This window comes from Athene noctua, chromosome 2 (genome assembly GCF_965140245.1).
Source record: "Athene noctua chromosome 2, bAthNoc1.hap1.1, whole genome shotgun sequence".
NCBI lineage: Eukaryota > Metazoa > Chordata > Aves > Strigiformes > Strigidae > Athene > Athene noctua.
Genome location: NC_134038.1, coordinates 73,944,704 through 73,966,060, shown reverse-complemented (window position 1 = coordinate 73,966,060; position 21,357 = coordinate 73,944,704). Strand labels below are relative to the sequence as shown.

Genomic DNA, 21,357 nt, shown 5'->3' with positions numbered 1-21,357 from the left:
TGGGACCCCATTCCCCACTGATATCTAGGCATTATTATGAAACTAAGCATGAACAGCTTATCAAAAACAACACAACCGGGAAAGAAAATGTTCCCCTAACTGCTTTTTTGCTATCCCCCTGCCTCCCCCCCCCAAAAAAAAAAAACCTGACTTATAATGAGCTGAATCCATCTGAGGCTCTAATTCACCATTCTATAAGTAAAATGAAATCTAAGAAAAATCAAAATCCAGATAAAAGATTGAGAGATTGCATTCTGATAATCTGTTATTCAGAGTACAGCAGGGTCTAATAAAGTCACATAGAAAATAAGAAATGTATTTATCTGTCTACAGTGCCTCCAGGGAGCACAGATATCAGATGACACTCAGACACTAAGAACCTTGGGTGACAATGAAGTTTACAAGCTACATCCACATGTACCAAGTCCCTTTTCTCTTCCTGAAAGAGGCACATTTTGATGAAAAGCAACTATACTGATAGCCATACTTATCAAATGTGTTCAAGGGAAAGGATGTGAAACTTTTTACAAATATTAATTTGATATGACAGTTATCAAACTAGCATTTAACATAAAGGTTATCAAACAGGTAACCTGATCTGTACACAGTAAGAGGCACAACAATGAGAAACCCACCCTTCCTATTTTAAATTAAGCATTTATCTTTTTTGCAGGCCAATCTCAAGTTATATTCTAGGAACAAGCTAGCCTATTTAGTATTACAGCTGCCAAAGATATAACAGCCAAGTACATCCATGCTTTTGTATCCTATGAGAGATTTTTTGAGAACATGGCCTTTATTTCAGCCTTATAATATGAACCACATGAAAAACATAACATTAAGACAAAGCACTAACATACTTAAATCTCATATCCTAGTGAGAAACCATTACTAAGAAAATGCAAGGATGCTGATCTCATTGATTTTACAGAAACATAGTAATGGGCTCAAAGGGGGGGAAGTCACCAACATTACAGGTACAGTTTAAGCATGACAGCTCTAAAGGATAGCATCAGACAATGGTTTTCAGTCAACTTTCAGAAAAAAATATCCATCAACATAGTTTATCTTTCCATCATAATAACCATTTAACTCTGGGGAAGCCCAACAACTTGGCAGTGCCCCAGTTGCACTAATAAGCACTAACTGCTCCGTCAATAAGGATTAGAGAGACCCAAACCAAAGATAGATTTTGGGGAAAATTCATGGGTTTCCTCCAAGTGTAAAGCCACCTGTTCCCATTGCACCAACCCCAAACTATGTTCCTCCTTGGCAATATTCAAAAGTCATCTGGACATAGGCCTAGGCAACCAGCTCTAGGTAGCCCTACTTAAGCAAGGGGGCTTGTGAAGATGAGCCCCCCAAATCACTTCCAACAGCACCTGTTCTGTGATACCAAGAAACAGGCAAACAGGTAAGTTTGTGACTCATTTTGGTTTCATTCCCAAAAAAGTGAATGAAGTCCCAGAACAAGACCTCTAGTATCACACTATATTCCTCAGAAATGGCCATGTTACCTCCCCCAACAGGCAATTTTTTATGTATAGAAATAACATTCATGTACCCATGCCACAGACTTTATCCTCTCCTAAATTCAGATTCCACCACTGATTCCTTTTTCCCACATTCCTATAGCCTCTTTGTTCAATTCCACCAGGTCCATGCTCTACTCATAAATAAAGCCAAAAATATCTGTGAGAAGCAATCATGCATAAACTCACAGCCAGTTAGTACTAAAGGCAGAGAAGTCCAACTATCTAGGAAGCACAACCTAACCATTGTTATCTGGGACTTCTTCCCACTATTAACCACCTCAACCCAATAATCAGTTGCCTTGAGCATACCCAGTCCCTGCAAATTCATTCAGTTTTCTGATATTTTCCTGCTGAAACCTTATTACTCAACCCTTTTCTACCAATAGTACAGGTCACATATCCAAAATCCTAAGCAGAAGCAGTCAGAGCATTAAATACAACAAATTTCTTACTTGAAACTATTTCAGGAAACACTCTATTCCCTCAGCAGTTAATAAGGCTACAGAATTAACCAGTGCCTTTAAACCCAAAGTAAGATCCCACATACCTTCCCAAAAGCCTTAACAACAAGCCTTCTCCCAACCTCACACTTTTATAAGGAGGGGGACACACCCAGATGGGAGGGGAGCCTGCAGTCAGGGCCTTGAGGGCACTAACAGGCCTTGATGACCCTAACCATGCTCACCTGCCCCCCGCAGCCCTGCCCATGGGTCCAGGAGCTCTATTTAGTCTCAGGGGATTCCCTGTTTTTTTGTGAATCATGGATATACTTGTTCTTAGTGCTGTTGTTTGTTTTTCCTAATTTGTAGTTGGTTTTCTCAGTTAGTCTTAGATCTATTTGTTTATTTCACTTTTTAGTTCTCAGTAGGGTGTTGGTAAAGCCTGTGACTATCCTGGCCTTTTTTTCCCTGTCTCAAGGACTATGCATTATTGGTGAGACCCTTATTTGTGTTGCAGTTATGACTAACTACTCGCTTGTTCTTCAGAGAGTAGCCTTGCTCTTACCACTACTTCTTGAATCCTATTGTCTTTGTATGTGCTGTAATATGTTGTTATACTTTTTTTACACATCTGATGTGTGGTGTTGTGAGTGTAGGGGTTTTCTGAGAGTTTTTCCCAGTTATAGGAGAGAGGTGGAAGTGAATTTTGGAAGCTGGTACTGCAGGTTCAATATCCACATGTGAGTTAGTCTATTGTAAGCCAGCCTGGCTGCAAGGCAAGTTCTCTGCTGGCTTCCCCTCCTCAATCCACCAGCACACATGTTCTGAGTACAAGGCTTCAACAAGTCAGCTCCTACCCTATAAGTGCTGTGTAGGATGGCAAAGGGGAAGTACTGCCCTCCTTAACTATGGCTGCTCTTGGGATTCCTTATGCTCTGTACACAGGGGGCTTACTGAAAGGCACATTCCCCAGATAACAGCATAATGCCGATTTCTCCTCCTCCATGCAATTCCATGATTTATGTGTCTGTGGCAATACCAAAGGCCAGACATCTGCTGCTGCTTTTTCACATAACACAAGGAAGCTGAGAGGTTTCCCTGTGGAAAGGCAGGGGATAAAATGTTAGGTGCAAACTGCAAATATCGTAAGATATCCCACTTGGCTGGCAGCAGAGCTGTGGGAGGCTGTGACTAAGAACATAAATGTGCTGTGCATGGGGCAGGAACCGGCTTATCATTTGATCGTAGCACTTATTTCTGGAAGATGTCAGTCAAAGAAAATATTACAATGTTGTTTTTCATATTACTTTAATTGGAACAGGTTGAGATGTGGAGCTGCTTGCTCCCACCCATGAAGAACAAAGATTTAAGAAGACAAAGGGGAGAGACTTAAAAGACAGGAAAAGCATAAGAATGTAAAAAATGAGCTTACATCAATATTTTAAAGTATGGAAAAAGGTAGTAAAGTAAATACTAGTTTTCTTCGTTACATTCCTGGTGGTTTATGACTGTTAAGTTTCAGTTAATTAACATACCTAAGCAAAGATGTAATGTAAATACATTGTTAGTATTTTAACTAACATGTAGAAATTACAAACAGGAAAGTTGCTAATATTTCTGTAGTTAAGTTTATTTTACCCAAAACATTTATGTATCTATTATAATCTTATACCCTGAGATCAATGATTTCTCACAGATCTACCAACCAGCTCCAAGTGACACGAAAGAATTAATTTTCTGGCAGTGGTGACCTGAAACACCAAATTTATTAGGTAACGTCAGTGCCAGCATTTTTAGTACCCTTTACCCCACAGTAATTAATTACAATTCTAACTTGGCTAATAGTACAATTGCAAATGCTAGTCTGGATATTCCACACATTTTTTCTTCCAGGAGTTAAATACTTGTGGTTTTTCTTCAGAATGTCCTGGAACAAACATTTGTGGCATGTCTAGACCAGCAGTTAGCATTGAATTTGGTTAACTCAAGTTAATTGGTAATCAATTAACTGGAGGTAAAATAGGACCAAAACCTCTATTCTAGGCATATTGCAATCCAACAGAAAAAGTCCTGTAGCCTTACTCTGCATGATCCTCATCTTTTCTATTTAAATTTAAGGTTCACTGAAAAGCGTTAGCATTTGAAAGCTGGTAGCAAAGAAGTTATTTGTATACCAGTCCAGCATTTCTCTGTGAGGGTGAAGTATCTCTGAGAGGTAACTTTCTCCAGCTATAACAATCTCTGGGGTATAAAAGCAAAGCTATTGTGTGACTGGTCTGCAAACAGTCTGAGGCAGTAATGTGGTGGAGGTGTATGTTGGGCACATAGCTGTATGCAAAGGCATTGTGTGGGAGCTAGCGCTTGATGCTGGTGGTAGTGTTTGGCATCCTGGCTGGAGGCTGTGCTTCCCCAGCTGCGTGACACAAAGTGTCCTGAGCGCTCAGCAGTCGCTGGGGGGACATTGCTGACTGTCAGGTGGTTGCTGTTGAGGGCCAACTAGCCATAAACAAGGTTCAAAGATCTCACTGGAAATAGCTCTTGGTACTTGCACTGCCAGTGTTTGTTTGTTTGTTTAATCAGGACCAACTGAAAGTGTTCTTCAGAAGTCATGGTCTCTGACCAAGTCCCCCCAGCAGAGTAACACACGGCTTACAACAACCGCATTGGCTTTTCCTTTTATAATACTGTGCTCTTCCCTGACATTCTGTCTTGTGTTCTTCAAATTCCTCTGGTGGTCAGGACAGAAAACAGTATTATTTTTTTCTGTTAAGAAGTGATGGTACTTCAGTGGTATTTTTGTTCATGCTTACCAAGTGTGCTGAGAACCCACATCTACGTTTTCTCTCTTACTCTGAAAATGAGGCAAGCTAATGCTACTGACAAGATGCTGCCCGATGATCTTGTGAAAATTGCTAATCCAAGGGCTCCGTTCACATAAACGGTAGCACTGCTGTTAACATAATACACACAGAAATGTACACAAATGTAATGTCTCTGCAGACCTAGCAATGTAAAAGTTGGAGTTTTTTTCAAGATTGAAGTGGTCATTTCAAGCAGAAGTGGCATAAATACAGTGGTGTGAGTCTTTGCAATAGTACTACAGCTGTATACACAGATCTATCTACTTATGTTGCTGCAATGATCTTGTTTAAAATAAATGGTCATGTGCAAGCAACCCTGTGTATAATAATTACATCTTTAGAAACTACCTAATTTATTTTAATCAAAAACCCCATCTGTTCTCCAATCACTTTAGCAGGTTCCCAAAAAAATCAGTGTTTAGAAGAGACAGACAGTTGCATCTATGATTGGAGAATCTCTATGTTTCCATGTTTGAGCTACGTACTGCAATTAGTTAGACTTTTATTCTTTGGTAGGCTAAACACAATACAGCCACTAAAAGAAGTGGGTACAGCTCAGTTTGCATTAGCTCTTCAGTGGCAAGCTTCAGCTGAGCATTAGCTTAGCACTAAGTGATAACACAGTGGTTCCTCACGCTTCAGCTATTTGCCAAATCTCATTATATTATTCTGCTAACGCATTCAGCTTTGCCTTTCTCTCTGCACAGAGAGAGCTGGGGTTGTCTTGCTGCTAATTTCCTGACCCACGGGATCCTTGAACTGCTTTTTTGAATAACTGCTGGAGGGGCAATAGCAGTTTGTAATAGCCAAGGTTGCCAAGCCTGAGGTTAAGCTTGGAGGACTATATTTAGGCACTTCAACAGGTGGCCTGATGTACAAAAGTGCTGAGCCTGCAAGCTCCTGCTCAGCTACTTAAATACTGAAATCCATGGACCAGCTAAGAGAGGTCAGGACTCCTGAGTGTCCAGACAGGCACACAGTGCCTGAATATGTTCACAGGAACATAGTGTGGAGTCTTTCCTTTTAATTCCGCCTACTGTGTATTTTGAGTTAGAAACAGTTTTATCTAAGTAATCATTATTTTCTTCATTGTTGTAGAAAAATTGATGTCTGACAACCTCCATCAGTTTCTCTCCTCCTCATACAAGTGTTGAGTCAGTTCAGTGGCCAGATCCCACTGTTAATACCCAAGGGACACTAGCTGATTTCAACTTACCTGTAGAAAATAAAGAAATAGTAAAATTCAGTATTGATTTTTTATCAGTCAGTGTTTCATGGTCAAAAGATAAATAATACCTCAGTTTTCCTTTGTGCAAAATAATTACTGTCCTGTTGGGAAGGCTTATGGATCACTGCTCAGTTTCTTGACAGGTCTTGAAGTTTGGGCATCTATTTCTGCTCATAGGGGGTGGAATGCGAGTCTTTGGAAGAATGCCACAGAACAAAATTTTCTCCAGCCACACAAATTATGATGACCAAAAAAATCATCTTCATCTTTCCAAAAGCTTCATATGAGATGTGATATAATACTTAATTTAAACTACGGTTAACACTGATACATCTGCATGAAATGTCTCCATGTAGCTGAAAGGGCATATTTTAACGACATAAACGATCTTCAAAAAACAATAATCAAGATTCTTGCTGAATTCCTGAATGTTGTAATGAATCTGTTTTTAGTCTGTTATTGTTTTCCTCCTGAATGTTATATATAAAAATGCTTTTTGATACATAATACAGCTGTTGAAAGATTAGTGATCTTTTGGCATGTGTCAATTTAAGCCATTATACCTTGCAGACAGTTCGTAACTCCTAGACAAAAGCTAAATACTACTTTATCCAAAGTTCTTAGATGTGGCCATTGCTTGGGTCAGAAACTCCCTTGTTTGGTCTAGAGGCAGATCTGAATGGGGACCAATCCAGCGCAAAACAGTGCTGCCCAGATTCTGAAATCATATGAACAACCGACTTTGCCTGTAGTGAATAATTAAACAAATGAGCCTAATGTTCCCCGCATGTGTTGATTTTGGCTTATTAATTGTGTGTGTGATCCTATGACCCATATTTCACTGCAAAGAGCAACCCCCTCGCTGGCAGTGTGTAGGGCTGCCTCCCGCTTTGTTCTCCACCACTGAACAAACACACCATTTCTACTGTATTTAGTTTAACACCACTATATAAGCAGGCTCAGAATTAGACCTTCTGTTTGTAAGACTAGGTGTAAACCAAGTTTGTTTTCTCTGCTTAATAAAGCATTTGCATTTTGTCATTCTTTTAGCTATGAAGCCCATTAGGATATGTTGCTTGCTGTGTGATTGCACAGATGCTACAATACTCTCTGATCATAAACTCAGATATAAGGATATTCTTTATAATTAAGCACAGTGGATATTCTGTTTATTGTAATACAACGCCTCTGCTTTGTCATACTTTTAAATTCAGTTGACAGATTGACTCTTTGTCTTCAGAGTCATCATCTGCGTTTAACCTTGCTTTACTTTGAGAAACAGCAGATAGAGCACGTATAAGAACGTATCAGTCACAAATTATAACTGCATGTTTCAAAGTGTGCTGGTTTGGGCTGGGATAGAGTTCAATTTCTTCACAGTAGCTAGTGTGGGGCTGTGTTTTGGATGTGTGCTGAAAACAGTGTTGATAACACAGGGATGTTCTGGTTACTGCTGAGCAGAGCTTACACAGCATCAAGGCCTTTTCTGCTTCTCACCCCACCCCACCAGTGAGTAGGCTGGGGGTGCACAAGAAGTTCAGAGAGGACACAGCCGGGACAGCTGAGCCCAGCTGACCAAAGGGATATCCCATAACATATGATGTCATGCTCAGCACATAGAGCTGGGGGAAGAAGAAGGAAGGGAGGGACCTTCACAGCGATGGAGTTTGTCTTCACAAGTCACTGTTATGCGTGACGGAGCCCTGCTGTCCTGGAGATGGCTGAGCACCTGCCTGCCTATGGGAAGTGGTGAATGAATTCCTTGTTTTGTTTTGCTTGCATGTGCAGCTTTCACTTTCCCCATTAAACTGTCTTTATTTCAACCCACGAGTTTTCTCTTTTAGTCTTCCAATTCTCCTCCCTATCCCACCGGGGGGGGGGAGTGAGCAAGGAGCTGTGTGGTGCTTAGCTGCTGGCTGGGGTTAAACCAAGACACAAAGGAAAAAAATACGCACACTGTGATATTACTATTGATATTACATCACTTTTACATGGATATTTAAGCTCTTGTTCTTTGTTTTGCTTGGGCTTTGCAGCAAGGTAACTCTTAGCAGGTTTTCACAAGCTCCTGTTCTCTTCTCTCAGGGCTGAAGTGTGCTGTCATAGAATCTGATTGCAGATCTCTTCTGAACATTGAGCTGAGATTCTGCCCTAGGAAAGGCAGGCAAATCTATTATCTTTTTAACACCACAAAATCGCATTCAAGGTTTGTTTTTGGTTTTTTTTTTCCTTTTTTGAAAGAAATACAACCACATCAAGGACAGAATTCCAAGCAGTTTTTGACTACTAAAACCCTGAAGATGGACTAGCTATTAACCCAAATACCACAGAACAAAACCGTTGTTCATGTTTCAGGTATGAAAGCCAGTCTCACCTTCGAGAAGGTAACAAACTGTGAATTATTAGGAGTTATTTTTTTTTCCCCTACAGACTTCTTCAATACTAGTCCTTCAGGGATTTTGACTGTTGCTTTCATTTTTGATATGTAGCCAGTTCAAGTTAAGATGAGGACAGATGAGGTAAGGATATCTGTGATAGCTCAAGGAATTTTTTAATCAAAGAAAATCAGTATTAAGTAAATACCCAGATTCAGCCTAGTTCAAAGAACTAAAAAGAACTCTCACTGGTTTTGCAGTTCTAGCTGCTGAATGTTAGATAGTCCATGATCAACTGATTGGTCAACTCAGTATTTTCCCCCAGCGCAATTACTAATTCATATAAAATCTGTAAATTGTGCAAGTAACAAATCTCATCATCTGGGTAAATCCAGGGATGACCAGACCGCAGCAGCGTGTGGCACTGGGAGTGCAGACCTTGGGGTAGTCTTTACTGCTAACACAGTGCTGAAAATGAGCAATCTCATGCAGTTTCACGACTGAGCCCATCAGCTTAATTTGTGGGAATCGGGACTCTCCCCCCCCTTTATCTAGGTCCTGGCTGAACTTCATTGCCAGCTCGATAACCTTCTAGCAGGAAAGCTGTCTGTGATTCTCCTCAGCCATCTGTGCTTCCTCCATGATCTTACATGTGACTTATTCCAGCTGCAGCCTCATTAACTTTCCATGCCCACAGTCTAACACACACTGACTTGGGGGCTCAGAAGGATAGGTAGGGTAAGGTCATTTTCTGAATCTTGACTACATGGTTTAGTAGGAGCTGCCCAAGTCTGTTTGAATACAGTAGCCTTGAGCAAAAATTTCCCTTGCTACTCCTTATCTCAGCAGAGATCTACATGTTATTTGCACTGTTCAGCAGTTAAGGGTGGGGGGGTGGGGGAGGAATCAAACCTAAAGGAATAAAATCTAAAAGCTTTTCATACAGATAACATTGAGAAGTACCTTCTACAGTGAAGGAATAACAACCAGAAGGCAGCATGATGATGCAAACAAGTTTCTAACCAGAGGATGTTTTCAATATTAATAAAAAAAATATTTTGTAAAATTAATGTTTCATGACAAGAAGAGAAAATTCCCTCTCCCTAAATTAGATGTGCCTGTTTCTGCCACTTGCCTCAGATGCTGGCAGACTACGCTCATGGAGAGAGTAATAGCCCAGCACAACTACACATTGTGGGTTTGGTTTAGGGGTGTTTTCAGAAGCTGGAAAAGAGGAAACAGTGTCACATAAAAGTATAGGCTTTAGTCCCTTCTGACTTAACAGTTCAAGTGGTAAATTGGATATGCTGGTACCCAGAGGAGTTTTAGAGGGTTCCTTTTGTTTGATTAAAAATGCTGTGACTGTATGACAAAATTCAGACATTGGTTTCAAAAGTGAGATCTTCTTCTGTGCATATCAAGTTATGAGTCAGATATTACTATCATTCTTCTTTATTAAGAGATTAATTCTGGCATTGCTTATTCTACAAACATCACCTCCATGTTTAGCTCAGATCCCATGCTGTTCACCAGGATAAAATACTTCTCATGTGAACAGAATAGTTCCAAGGTTTGGGCCCAGAGCCTATCAAAAGCTTTCTAATACTGCATCCCTGCCCAAGCTGAGAAGGAATATGTGCCATCTTCTGTCCTAGGCAAGAGCTGCAGAGTGAAGAGCCTATTGGAGAAGAGCCTGTTGGTTGTGACCATCTGGCATTGCCAAGGCCTCTAAGGGAACTGTTGGAGAAGAGCAACTGTTTTCTCTCTTTACCTAACAGAGTTCAAGGATACAGACAAGCAGCCTCTCTGCAGAGTTGTTTTGTTTTGTTTTGTTTTTTTCTTTACCACTTTGCAGAAATCCAAATGACTGAATTGAAAAATAAAATCAAAAGGCAAACTCTTTAACTGACTGGTGTCAAGAGGCACAAGCCCAGGGATTAGGCCTGCAAGCTTTCACCAGCAGAACAGGTTTTTATCCATCTGGAGTACATAAGGATGCCTTCATATTTCGTCGAGGAAAGAAAAATGGACCTTTCCTGAGCTGCAAGTCACAAAGTTGGGCTGCAACCCAGTTAGAAGACATTTTAAAATAGCAAAACAGAAAACAGTCTGATCACTCAGACAAGCAATTCTTGTCCCATTCAGCCATCAAGCAGATTTTAGTAAGAATCCTAGTAAGGAATTATTTTGCAAGTCTTCAAAAAGCCTGTGTTCAAAATGGACACCTGCAGCCCAAGAGAGAAATTTAATATGCGTGAGTTTTGTGTTTGCCTATACATACAAATATTTATGATCAAATTTACATGCACATTGATTTACACAGGAGAGATGAGGTAAGACCAGTCTTTCTGACAGAAAAAATATGCAATGTGTATCTGCTGTACCTTGGAAGAGGCGGTATGCATCTGGTACAACGTCTTATCAGATTCTATAGTAACTGTGCCCATTCCAGGAAAATACCGTGATTGTATGGTGAAGAGTTAGATGAAACTCCTGCTCTGTGTATGGCTGGAAAGGCAAAAAATTAATAAATAAAAATATTTGGATGCATAAAGAATGGGATGAAAACTAATACAGAAAATATTACAATGGCTTTATGGAAATAGTTTCTTTTTACTCTTAAAATTCCTTGTCCAATTTTCATCTTTCCCCTCCCCAAAATATAAACTAAACATACAGATGGACTAAAAAATAACAGAGGAATGTAAAACTTCCATTTCAAGAGAGGAAGAAAATACTAGATGTGTTTATTTTACAAAGTGAGTAAAAATGAAGATGATAAAACTATTTAAAACTATGAATGCTGTAAAAAGGAAAAATATTAATATCTATGTAGTTGTCTTTTAATGTAAGCTTTCAAGAAAATTGAAAATAGGGGAATTCCAAAATGATGAAGGGGAAGGCTTTACAAAAATACATATTTAGTTTGTGGAATTCATTGCTGTGAGACCATGGTGAGGTCAAGTATATGCTGGCATTCAAGAAAGAGGGAGTGTTTACACTGATAAGAACATGTGATCTTAGAAAAGTGTATTAAAGAAGAATGTTTAAAACTAAAACTGTTGTGGAGTATACAAAATCATCAGCTAAACAGTGTTTATCATTAAAATGGTAGGTACAAAGTATCTTGCAATTTCTTATGATGAAGTCTCTTGCTCTTCACCCTGGGGAAGGTGATTTTGGTTGCTAAGGCTAATATTATCCTGATTTAAGTGTCCCCAGAAATTTGTTTATGATCTTGTGTCTACAAAATTAGTAACAAGTACTTTTGAATTGAGGATGTTCATATCAGCATAGGACTCTTTACATCAAAATAAATAATGCTGGATTATCTACTGTCACTTCACATGTTTATAAAAGTTGATAGAAATACTCCCCTGTGTTATCTTCAAACCGCAAATAATATTTATTCTCGATCCAAGTTTGGAATACATTTGTTGGATGTGTACACAATGACTGGGGAAAATACATTTTAAACAGAATTTTAATTAGCAGCTAAGTAACCTAAGGTGCAAAAGCTCAACCATGAAGACAAGTTTTAAATGCCCATAGAAGATCATTTTGTTGACAAAAGGATTGACAAATTGTTAAGCACACCTTCAAGTATTTGTGGTCTTTTCAATAAACACTTTTGCCCTTGAAACATGTTTAACTTTCCTATTTGCTGGATTAATTTGCATCAAATGAGAATTCACAATGCAAAGTGAGTACCTATTACGAATTTTTTCTCCTCCAAAATTTAATTTATAGAACTCACCAAGGTAAAACTGAGCACTACATTATGAGATATAAAGTGATGAGATAACAGTTCCTTAATTGGTGGGTTAACATTGATGGTAAGATACAAAGTAAAGCAAATTTCAGACACAAAAATTTCAAATGGAAGTGTGCTGTTTTCCTCAAGGAAAGGTTATTCTTCCTTACATTAGAAAATACTTTAAAAAGTGAACTGGGTTTTGATAGTTTTCCAGAAGTTCTCAGTTATTATCATGTGCCAGCAAATGGCCACCACATTCCTGGCTGCTGTCTGTTAAACATCTGTACTGCTTGGGTCCAGTCTGACATTTGTTTCTATTAAACCGAAAAATCAAAAAAGATCATCATGGCTACAGCATTCTGTAACTAGGTTGCTTTATTCCCATTTCCTTCTTCTTGCTAGTCATTTAATGATAGAAGCTTTTTGTACAAATGTGTGTGAAACACAGGTTTTTGTCTTGTTAGAAAATTACTTTAATGAAAGAGCAATGACATGAATTCCATCTGAAAATATAATTTGCTTGCAATGTAATGTAAGCCTTGTTAGTCCTCACATCACTAAACTGCATATACCAGTGGATGTAATCCATGGCACTGTCTTCCCACTTTCCAAGAAAGACTGATTAGCTGAGTTTTACTGTAAGAAACATACTAGCAAAGTATCATTATCTTTGATAAAATCAGTATGAATTTATTTCAAAATTCAAATGTCAAAGAATAAGCAAGCAGGTTACCGAACACTTTCACTGCTGCTTGTGGGTTGTTTTGTGTTTTTTTTTTTTCAATTCATGTGCTCTTTTATAATGGAGAAGAAGGATTGTGCTCTATTCTTTATCTCACTGAAATGAAATTATCAACTTCCATTGCCCAGCCAAAAAAAATCAGTTCAATCAATGCTTCCACTCAACCATTGGCCAGGGAATGACTGACATTTTGGGGGGGTTCTTGCAAAATCTGCCATACCAGGACAGACAACCGCTCCATTATAGTCTCATCTTGCTTTAGGAAATAGCCTTTGCTTCATGTCTTCTGTGAAGACAAAGTTCAGCAAACCCCTGTAACCATTGTGCTGTCATCCATTAGTGTACAGCGTGCATTACAGAACAAGGAGGAAGATGAAGAGGGGCGAGCCTCTGTCTATGCTCTTCCTAGAATGAACTTCTAAAAATGGATCAAATGACTTTTCAAGTCAAAAGCCAAACTGTGTAAGGATCCATGATAGTATATTTTCAGTAAACTCAAAGTGAAAAATCTAGAACAGAAACAGAAAATGCTTCCAGCCAGCTCCTCCTGCAATGTTCTTGCAGCATGGAATCAGACCTTGCTTCCAATTTTATTTGCAGTCAATTCAGGAACTTTCTGAGTTGCAGCAAACACTGCAGCCTCCCCTCTGCTCCCTAGCTGGTTTTCTTTCCAGCACTTCTGTGGCCTAACTCAGCAACCTTTCCATCTAAAAATGATTTGCAGGCTCTGAGGTCTCTCCTGTGACCCTTGCCCTCTGCTTTGCCATTATCTTCAAGCTCTGCAACCTTCTCCCCCTCATTCTAATCAGCCGCTTCCAGGAAAGGAGTCACATTCATGTCCTCTGGAGGAATCCACCAAATTTCCTACTTTTTAAAGTAGGATAATGAAAAATAGACAGAAAATTCATAAAACACACACCATAGTGGTGAAAGAGGAGGATTGATCTGTAGCTTGTTTGTCTGATTTTAATGGCCAGCTCTGGAGAATCAGCTGGTATTTAAAAAATCGTATGTGGTTACAGCCCTGTAACATTATGAATGGTAAAAGATTCCTCAAGCAGAAATAGGTATTAAGTGATTCTTGTTTGTTCCCATTGTCGCACACTTGTGTCCTTAGACACCTTAGATACCTTTGTGGCCTCACTGACACCCATGGGCTTGTTAGCTTGAGCAGTTACAATTAACTGGAATTCAATAAAGCGTGGGTAGATAAAATGGCTCTACATGCACATATATGTGCTTACACAGATATGGGACACATTATTTTCAGAATAGATTTTACTTTACAATTTCACACGTTACACGTCTTCTCTTTCTGAGAAAGAATCAAGACTGACTAGCAGAGAAGGTTGGTTTGTGCAAGCTCATCCCCTCACTTGTTGAGGCACTTAAAAGTGAATGAATCCAGTGGCTTGAGGAATCAGGCAAGGGGATTTCATGATTCAGCCCCATAAATGCTGCCACGGTAAAATTCCAGTGCAATGTTCAAGTCGCTCACAGCAACTTTTTCAGGGTCTCACTGCACATGTTTCCTTCTCCTCTGAGCAGCCTGGTATTAGCTGCAGAACATCCATCAGCCTCAGCTGAGGTCACTGGCAGCTGCACTTTTAACACATAACATTCTCAGAGGTTTCAAAATTTGGTTGTAGGCAGCTCGGACTTGGACAGCCAACAGCGGTGGTTACTTTTTGATTTTGTCTCCATTTTGTCTTGTAACACTCCATCCATAAAATGGGGGTAAAATGACTTCCTCCCTGTAGAGGAGTACTGTGAAAATAAATTAATAAATAGTTGTGAAGCATTCATCTGTTATAGCACTGAGCACTGGAGGAAATCCCTTGAGGAAATTAGTTCTGTCATCAGAATAGGGTTTAAGTAGCGTGCAATGGATATGGCAGGAGGCCTTGAGCATTAAACAGTGAAGGTGAAATAAAATATCCATGTGCATGAATTCAGCCCCCTTGCCTGTGTGCTGAAGGAGGTAAGAGTCCTGTAAGAGATTGCAAGTGTGCTTGTGTAACCAAAGACTGTTAAATGGTACTGTGCTGCGTGCACATCTCAGAAACCTCACTTTTCTGCCCTTTCAGCAGTGGCTACATCTTTAAGACCTGGCTACCTCAGGGGAATTGAGTGGTTTTGGAATTGTGTACCTCGTACTCTCCTTCACCAGCAAATTACAGTATTAGCCAGTGTTAGTTGCATACCATATTACTTCATATACAGTATTAGCCAGCCACCATAGGAGAACAATTTTCAGTAAGAATCAACTGAATTTGAATGTGATTCTGCAATTAAAGCCTGATTCAGACCAATGACAATCTTGCGGGGCATTGCAAGTCCTTAGTTCACAAAGAAAAAGTTTCATGTTATGGTGGGCTTTTCTGTGGATGTTTTCTGTGATCTGGTCACGACACCCAATTCAGTTCCCATTGCAATCAGCAGAAAACCACTTCTGTAAAATGTTAAATTAAATTATATTAGAATTGTATCCTTGATCTGCCAGCTCCTCAGTTTTCCCATCTGTGGGGTGAGAATAAGCAGGCAACATTTAATGGTCACAGAGCACTTCAAGATCCTTGGATGAAGGAGGCCGAAATCACAGTATTATTTTTGGTCTCCTCACAGACTGGATTTCACTTACACACCATTATTTTGAGCAGTGTGTTATGTTATTAGTCCACACTAACAATGACAATAAATCACTCCCCACACTTAGAACGAGGCATTATTTACAGATCACAGTGTGGATAAGGCAGAAATACTGTTCCTATCACTACGGTAAAGGATCTGTCAGCACTTTCATTCCCATACTTCAATTCCAGTGGTTTGCAAGCCCATTTTGATTACCATTACCAAATAGACTGTGATTTTTCAGCTTTATTAATGTTAAATGAATAAATCATGGATGTTAAAATTGCTTTTGTTCTCCCATAACTAAAATTGGCTTAAAGTTGAAAAAATGAAATTAGGAAAGCAAATTTTGGAAATTTATCTGAAAGAGAGAGATAAAGAAGATAAAGGACTGACCCCTTCACATGCTTACACTGTAATCTCATGATCATGCATCTAGCTCTGTATTGACATGATGATATACCAGAAAAACTAAGATTCCTGTGGAGGTATTCCAACTGCTTGAATCCCTAGTATCATTTTTAAAAACTGCTTAAATCCATATTTATGTTGTGTCTGGGTGGTCCTTGGGTTAAATAATATGCTTTCAATAACTTTCCACCAAACAGATATTTTTTATTTTTAATAAAAAAGAGGAAATTAAAGGCCAAAAATTATGGACTTTTAACATTCAGGTTTCAACAATAATAAAATTCAAATTTAAGCTTGACACACCTTCTTAACTCATTCAACAATGTATTTTTTTAAAATGCCAATAATAGGATGAATTAAAAAGAATAAATCAGCACTAAATGAAAACTCCCGAGTTATGTTTCATTCCTGAAATATGTGTGCACATGAAGGATTTCCTCCTTAAGTTTTTGTAAAAAGAATTTGGAAACTTAAAACTCTGAACTTTACTTGATCAGGCTCAGGCTTTGTTTTATGAAAAAGGCTTGAGATGGACTCGAGAGCTCCAAGGTCAGCAAGTTACATGGCCCATCGCGGTTGCCTGCCCTGGAAAGGGGACTCAGAAGTCCATGATACCTCAGAAGGCAAAAGGACCACAGCCTGGACTCTGCTGAGAATTCCCCAGAGCTTCTGAATGCTGATTTCATTCAGCATGACCAAGGAAAACACTCTCTCTCTCTTTCTCTGAGACCTTACCTTCCGTGATGAGGAATGGGGTGAGACAACCATATACGGTCTTCTTGTCGTGTCTCTGTTTGTCTTTCCAGATGTAATGTCCATGGTGCCTCATGATGTGTAGCTCTGACAGACAGTATCTGGCTGTTCATTTGCATTTTACTGTGTGTTAAAGTCTTTAAAAAGCTATCTATGTTCATTTAAAAAGCTGTAGTGGGACAGAAAGAAGGCAAGGTGCCTGCTTGCCTTGTTGTAGGGAGAAATACAGCTGGAGAAATACAGCTTTGTGGAAGGAGAGGAGAGGGGACTGCACTCTGCTGTAGGCTGCAAAGCAGACCAGGAGCAGGGAAATGACTTCTCAAAGGACAAGCTATGGCTCTCCAGCAGGAGCAGAAACTGGTGACTGCTTGGAAGAGGAGAGAGTAAATGACAAAAAGTACTGTCTCAGGCTGATGCAAAAAGACTGAAGCTTCAGAAGGTCTCTGAAGAATATGTAGAAAGGTGGGAAACAATTAAAAAATGGAATTTAGACATGGATCTCTCTCCCTCTCCACACGCGCACTGGCCTTGTGATGTTATTCTCTTTTATCCAGCAGATCCGTGTTTTCTCTTTCCACCTGTGTTGTTTTAATTCAAATTCAAATAAAATCCAGCTTCTGAAATTCAAAGGTCTGTAGTGGTTTGGGGATATTTACAATTAGGAAAAGGTATAGGTAGATGCACCTCAAAGCTCTGGCTGACTCAAGATCCTTACATGTTTGTATCTCTCTGTTTTCTTATGCCACCTCATAGTGAACATTGATTAGCAGCAAATGTACAAATCCGTTTTACAAAATTTGAAACTTAATATAAATGGTAATTAAGTAAATTATGATTAACAAACCCAAAATATCCTGTTTAATCTTGACTTTATGTAGTGACAAAAACATACAACATAAATAAGCAGACAGATATGCAGAAATACTGTTTCCTTCAGAAACTAAATTGTTGGTACTAAAGCAGATACAAAAATACATCTATTTGTAAAATATGAATATTCAAGTGCTTGGATACAAAACTCAAGATCAGAACTTCACCATGTGTAACTTTTGATGGTTCGTGAGAATCCCAACAGAGAGACAGATGAGGAATGGGGTGACAGCCCACTGGCCCTTTTTCTTGTCCAAGCTGAGGGAGAAAAAAAAAAGAGGAGGGTAAAACATCAGCTGTGAAATATCTGAAATGGCAACATAGTGTCTGAGTTTTAAAATCCTTCCTGATTTTAGCAATCTTTATGCTAGATGCTCTTTTCTGAAAACATGCATAACTGCAGGCAAAACCGAATCATGACCAGTCAGTCCTGAGAATAACAGAAACAGAACGACAGACCACGTGTGGACAGAAATCCCCTTTTGTCCCAGCACTGACAAATACTCCCAAACCAGTAATCATTTTGGGAGGAAACTGTTGCTTCATGCGAACACTATGATCTAAAGGTCACTTTCTTGCTTAAGACATATAATTTCTGTGATAAATCCCCCATTTCTCACAGTGCTGCAGCCCTTGCCTCTCAGCCCCCTCCACAAAGGATGAAAGGGTAGGCAGTCACAAACCACAGCCATAAAGCATGGGCCATCCCCTGGGGTAGATGCTCAGCCTGTGGAAGTGCAGCCATTCCCCCAGGACAGCGAGACCCTCCGTTCTCTGTGTTTTGCCTGTAGCTATTTCACGTTCCTTTTCCTCCACCCCGTGCCCCTAAGAGTGAAGAGACCAGGGCATGTGCATCCTCGATCCCCACAGATGAGGCTGCAGGCTCCGTAGCCCTGCACAGAGGTGACTCAAAGAGCTCAACGCCATGCCCTGCACCTGCCCCAGCCCCAGGCCCCTATAGGCCCAGTCTTCCCTTCGAGAAGGCAGAACCAGGCCTAAGGCAAGTCGAGAGCTGAGATGTGAAGCCGGGCGGTGAGACTGCCCGGGCCATCAGCTCTGGGATGCCAAATGCATCTGCCCTAATGGCAGAGCGGGTTTTGTGCAAATAGAGAAACCCACCCAACAATCTTGGTTGAATACCCAGGTTTCAGGACAGTTTCTAATTTATATATATATATATATATATATATATATATATATATATAATTTTTTAAGCAGGTATTATTTAAAGCTTCCTTTTTGAACTGGATAAATATTTCACTAAAGGTTTAGGACACTCGGGATGTTTGTGAGTCACGACCGAGCTTGGTACAACCGTCCATTCTAAAGGGAGGGGCCCTGCGCCCCGCCGCTCTGTGAGGGGCTGACCCTGCCCGCGGCCCCTTCCCTCACGGCGGGGGCGACGCTTCACCGCTGCCCCCAGAGGGGCCCGGGTCGGAACCGTTATTTCGCCCTGAGGCAAAGGTGCCTCGGCCCTGAGAGGGGAGGCGGGAGGGTCCAGCGGAGGCGGGGGATCCCGGGCGGCCTCTCCCTCCCTCCCTCCCTCCCGCCCGCCCGGCGCGGGGAGGTCTCCCCAGGCCGGAGGGGAGGAGGCGGCCGCCTGGGTGCCCGTGAGGGCGGCGCCGCCGCCGCCGGTGGCCGCGGGGGGTCGCTGGCCGTCCTCCGCTGCTGGGCTGCCTGTGCCGGTGGCGGCAGTCCCGCTGCCCGCTCGGCGCGCAGCGGCCGGGAATGGGGGAGCTGCTGCTGCCGCTGCTGTTCTATCCGCGCCCCGCGGCTCCGGCGCCGCCTCCTCCTCCCTTCTCGGCCTGAAGCGCGGCCGCATTCGTGGATCCCGGCGGGGAAGGGGCCATGGGCCGCCTCCCCGAGGCGCGGCGGCTGTGAGGCGGCCGGCGCTCGCTCGGGGAGCCGGGAGGCTGCCGGCCGGCCAGGCTGCGCCGGGGGGGCTGCGGCCGGGAGGGGAGTGAGTGCCGCGGCCGGGAGGGAGGGCAGTGCCGCTGCCAGCTGGCGGCGGGCACGCACGCAGCGCCTCCGTGTCGGTGCCTGGGGGGTGCCCGCTCCGCCGCCCGCGCCCGGCCGCGGCGGTGGATGGATGCGCCATGGCCACGCTGGTCTGCCGGGTGCAGCTGCTGGATGACACCGACCCCTTCAACAGCACCAACTTCCCCGAGCCCACCCGGCCGCCGCTGTACACCTTCCGGGAGGACATCCCTCTCGCCACCCAGCTGGCCGGGGTGCACCGCCTCCTCCGCGCCCCGCAGAAGGTACCGGGGGACGGGGAAGGTGGGGGCGGGGGGCACCGGGCGAAGGGCAGCGGCCGCCCCGCGGGAGCCCGGCAGCGGGAAGGACAGGCCGAAAGGCGGCGGGCGGCCCCTGGACACTGCGGGGCGGCAGCCCGGGCTCCGCGCCCCGCGGGGCTGCGCGGGGATGGCGCCCGGCCGAGGGGCTCCCGTATGCCACCGGCTCCCGTGCCCCGCCGGCGCTATCCCTAGCCCTGGCACTATAAATATTTCCTCCGGTCCTGGAGAGAGGCCCGGGGAGGGGGGAGGGGGGCTCCCCTGTTGCTCCCGCGTTGCTCCCCAGTTGCTCTTGCGTGTTCCCAAACGTCTTCACGGGCAGCTACTGCCTCTGCTTTAGGTGTAGCTGCTGTACGTTTTCCTCAGGAGGAAAAAAAACCCACAACACCACCAAAGCAAAGCCCTAGTTGGGTATCGAGCGCTGCGTCCCTGCCCCTCGCTAGTGATGTCCGAATATCTGGGGATATTGGGGAATAACGTGGTGTTTAGCGGCAGCCGAGCTGTGAGGAACACGGTCGCGTCGGCAGGATCCGAGCTTTGCTGTGGTGAGGTTTAATGAGCTAGGGAGTTACAGCCAGGGCTTTGGTAAAAATAGCAGTGTGTCTGCTGCCCTTGAAACAATCAGTGCTACCAGTCCCTCTTAAAGAACTGCAGCATGTTGTTACTGCCACGGCCCTTGTCAGATCTTACCTATCTCTTCTTGCATACTTCTTCTAATACGTATGCTGGCATCTGTAGTTCTGCCCTTGAAGTCAGGCATGATCCTTGAATTTTCAGTTTTCAAAGCAGTGCTATTGGTTGACATCATAATAATGTCCTTTCATTATTATCTTGTGTTTGCACATTAATTCTGCAGAGTACACCAAAGAAAAATTCCCCACTTCTTTTTTCTTCCCAGAAGAAAACAAAGTTATAAAACTTTTATTTGCTCTCTGATGAAGTGGGAGGAAAATACTCTCTTAACATCACTTGTTGTATTATGTCTTGCTCTTGGGAGCTTGCAGGAAGATGACAAAGAGCTGTGTGTGCCCTTAGATTTAAGGATATCCAAAACCCCATAAAAGTATTTCAGAGAAAAGCTCTTGGAGCAGACAGAAGTTTTGCATTTGTGGAACGGTTTCTCGCATAATAGTTGCCAAGGATACAGCATCCAGCGAACAGAGCTCTGCCTAACGCACAAAACCTTTGGAAGCTCTTGGTGCGCTGGGTCAATTCTGTTTTCATGTGCTCAGTCCTCCCCGATTCAGAGACTGGTCCCATTGTTTTCAAAGGAGGCTTTTTTTGGAGTCAGAGCTAATTAAAAGAAGGGCAGGACAGATTCCGACACCTCATGAAGTAAATAAAAAGATAGTTTAAAATCTGGATTTACAGTTAACGCAACCTGATTTTCTAGAGTGTTCCACTGTGTTGTGTTTTGCTTTTACTTTGTTTTGAATACTGTCCTGGCATTTTCTTTATAA

General features: G+C 42.1%; 1 protein-coding gene across 8 annotated transcripts in view; it reads left to right on the top strand.

Moving 5' to 3' along the window:
• Positions 1 to 19,314: 19,314 nt before the first annotated feature.
• Positions 19,315 to 21,357, top strand: part of FHOD3 (formin homology 2 domain containing 3) — a 405,358-nt gene continuing 403,315 nt past the window's right edge. For all 8 annotated transcript variants that reach the window (XM_074899444.1, XM_074899443.1, XM_074899442.1 and 5 more), the window contains exon 1: positions 19,315 to 19,864. In XM_074899444.1, coding sequence (XP_074755545.1) covers positions 19,700 to 19,864 — 165 coding nt within the window. In that variant the 5' untranslated portion in view covers positions 19,315 to 19,699. The remainder of the gene's footprint in view (positions 19,865 to 21,357) is intronic.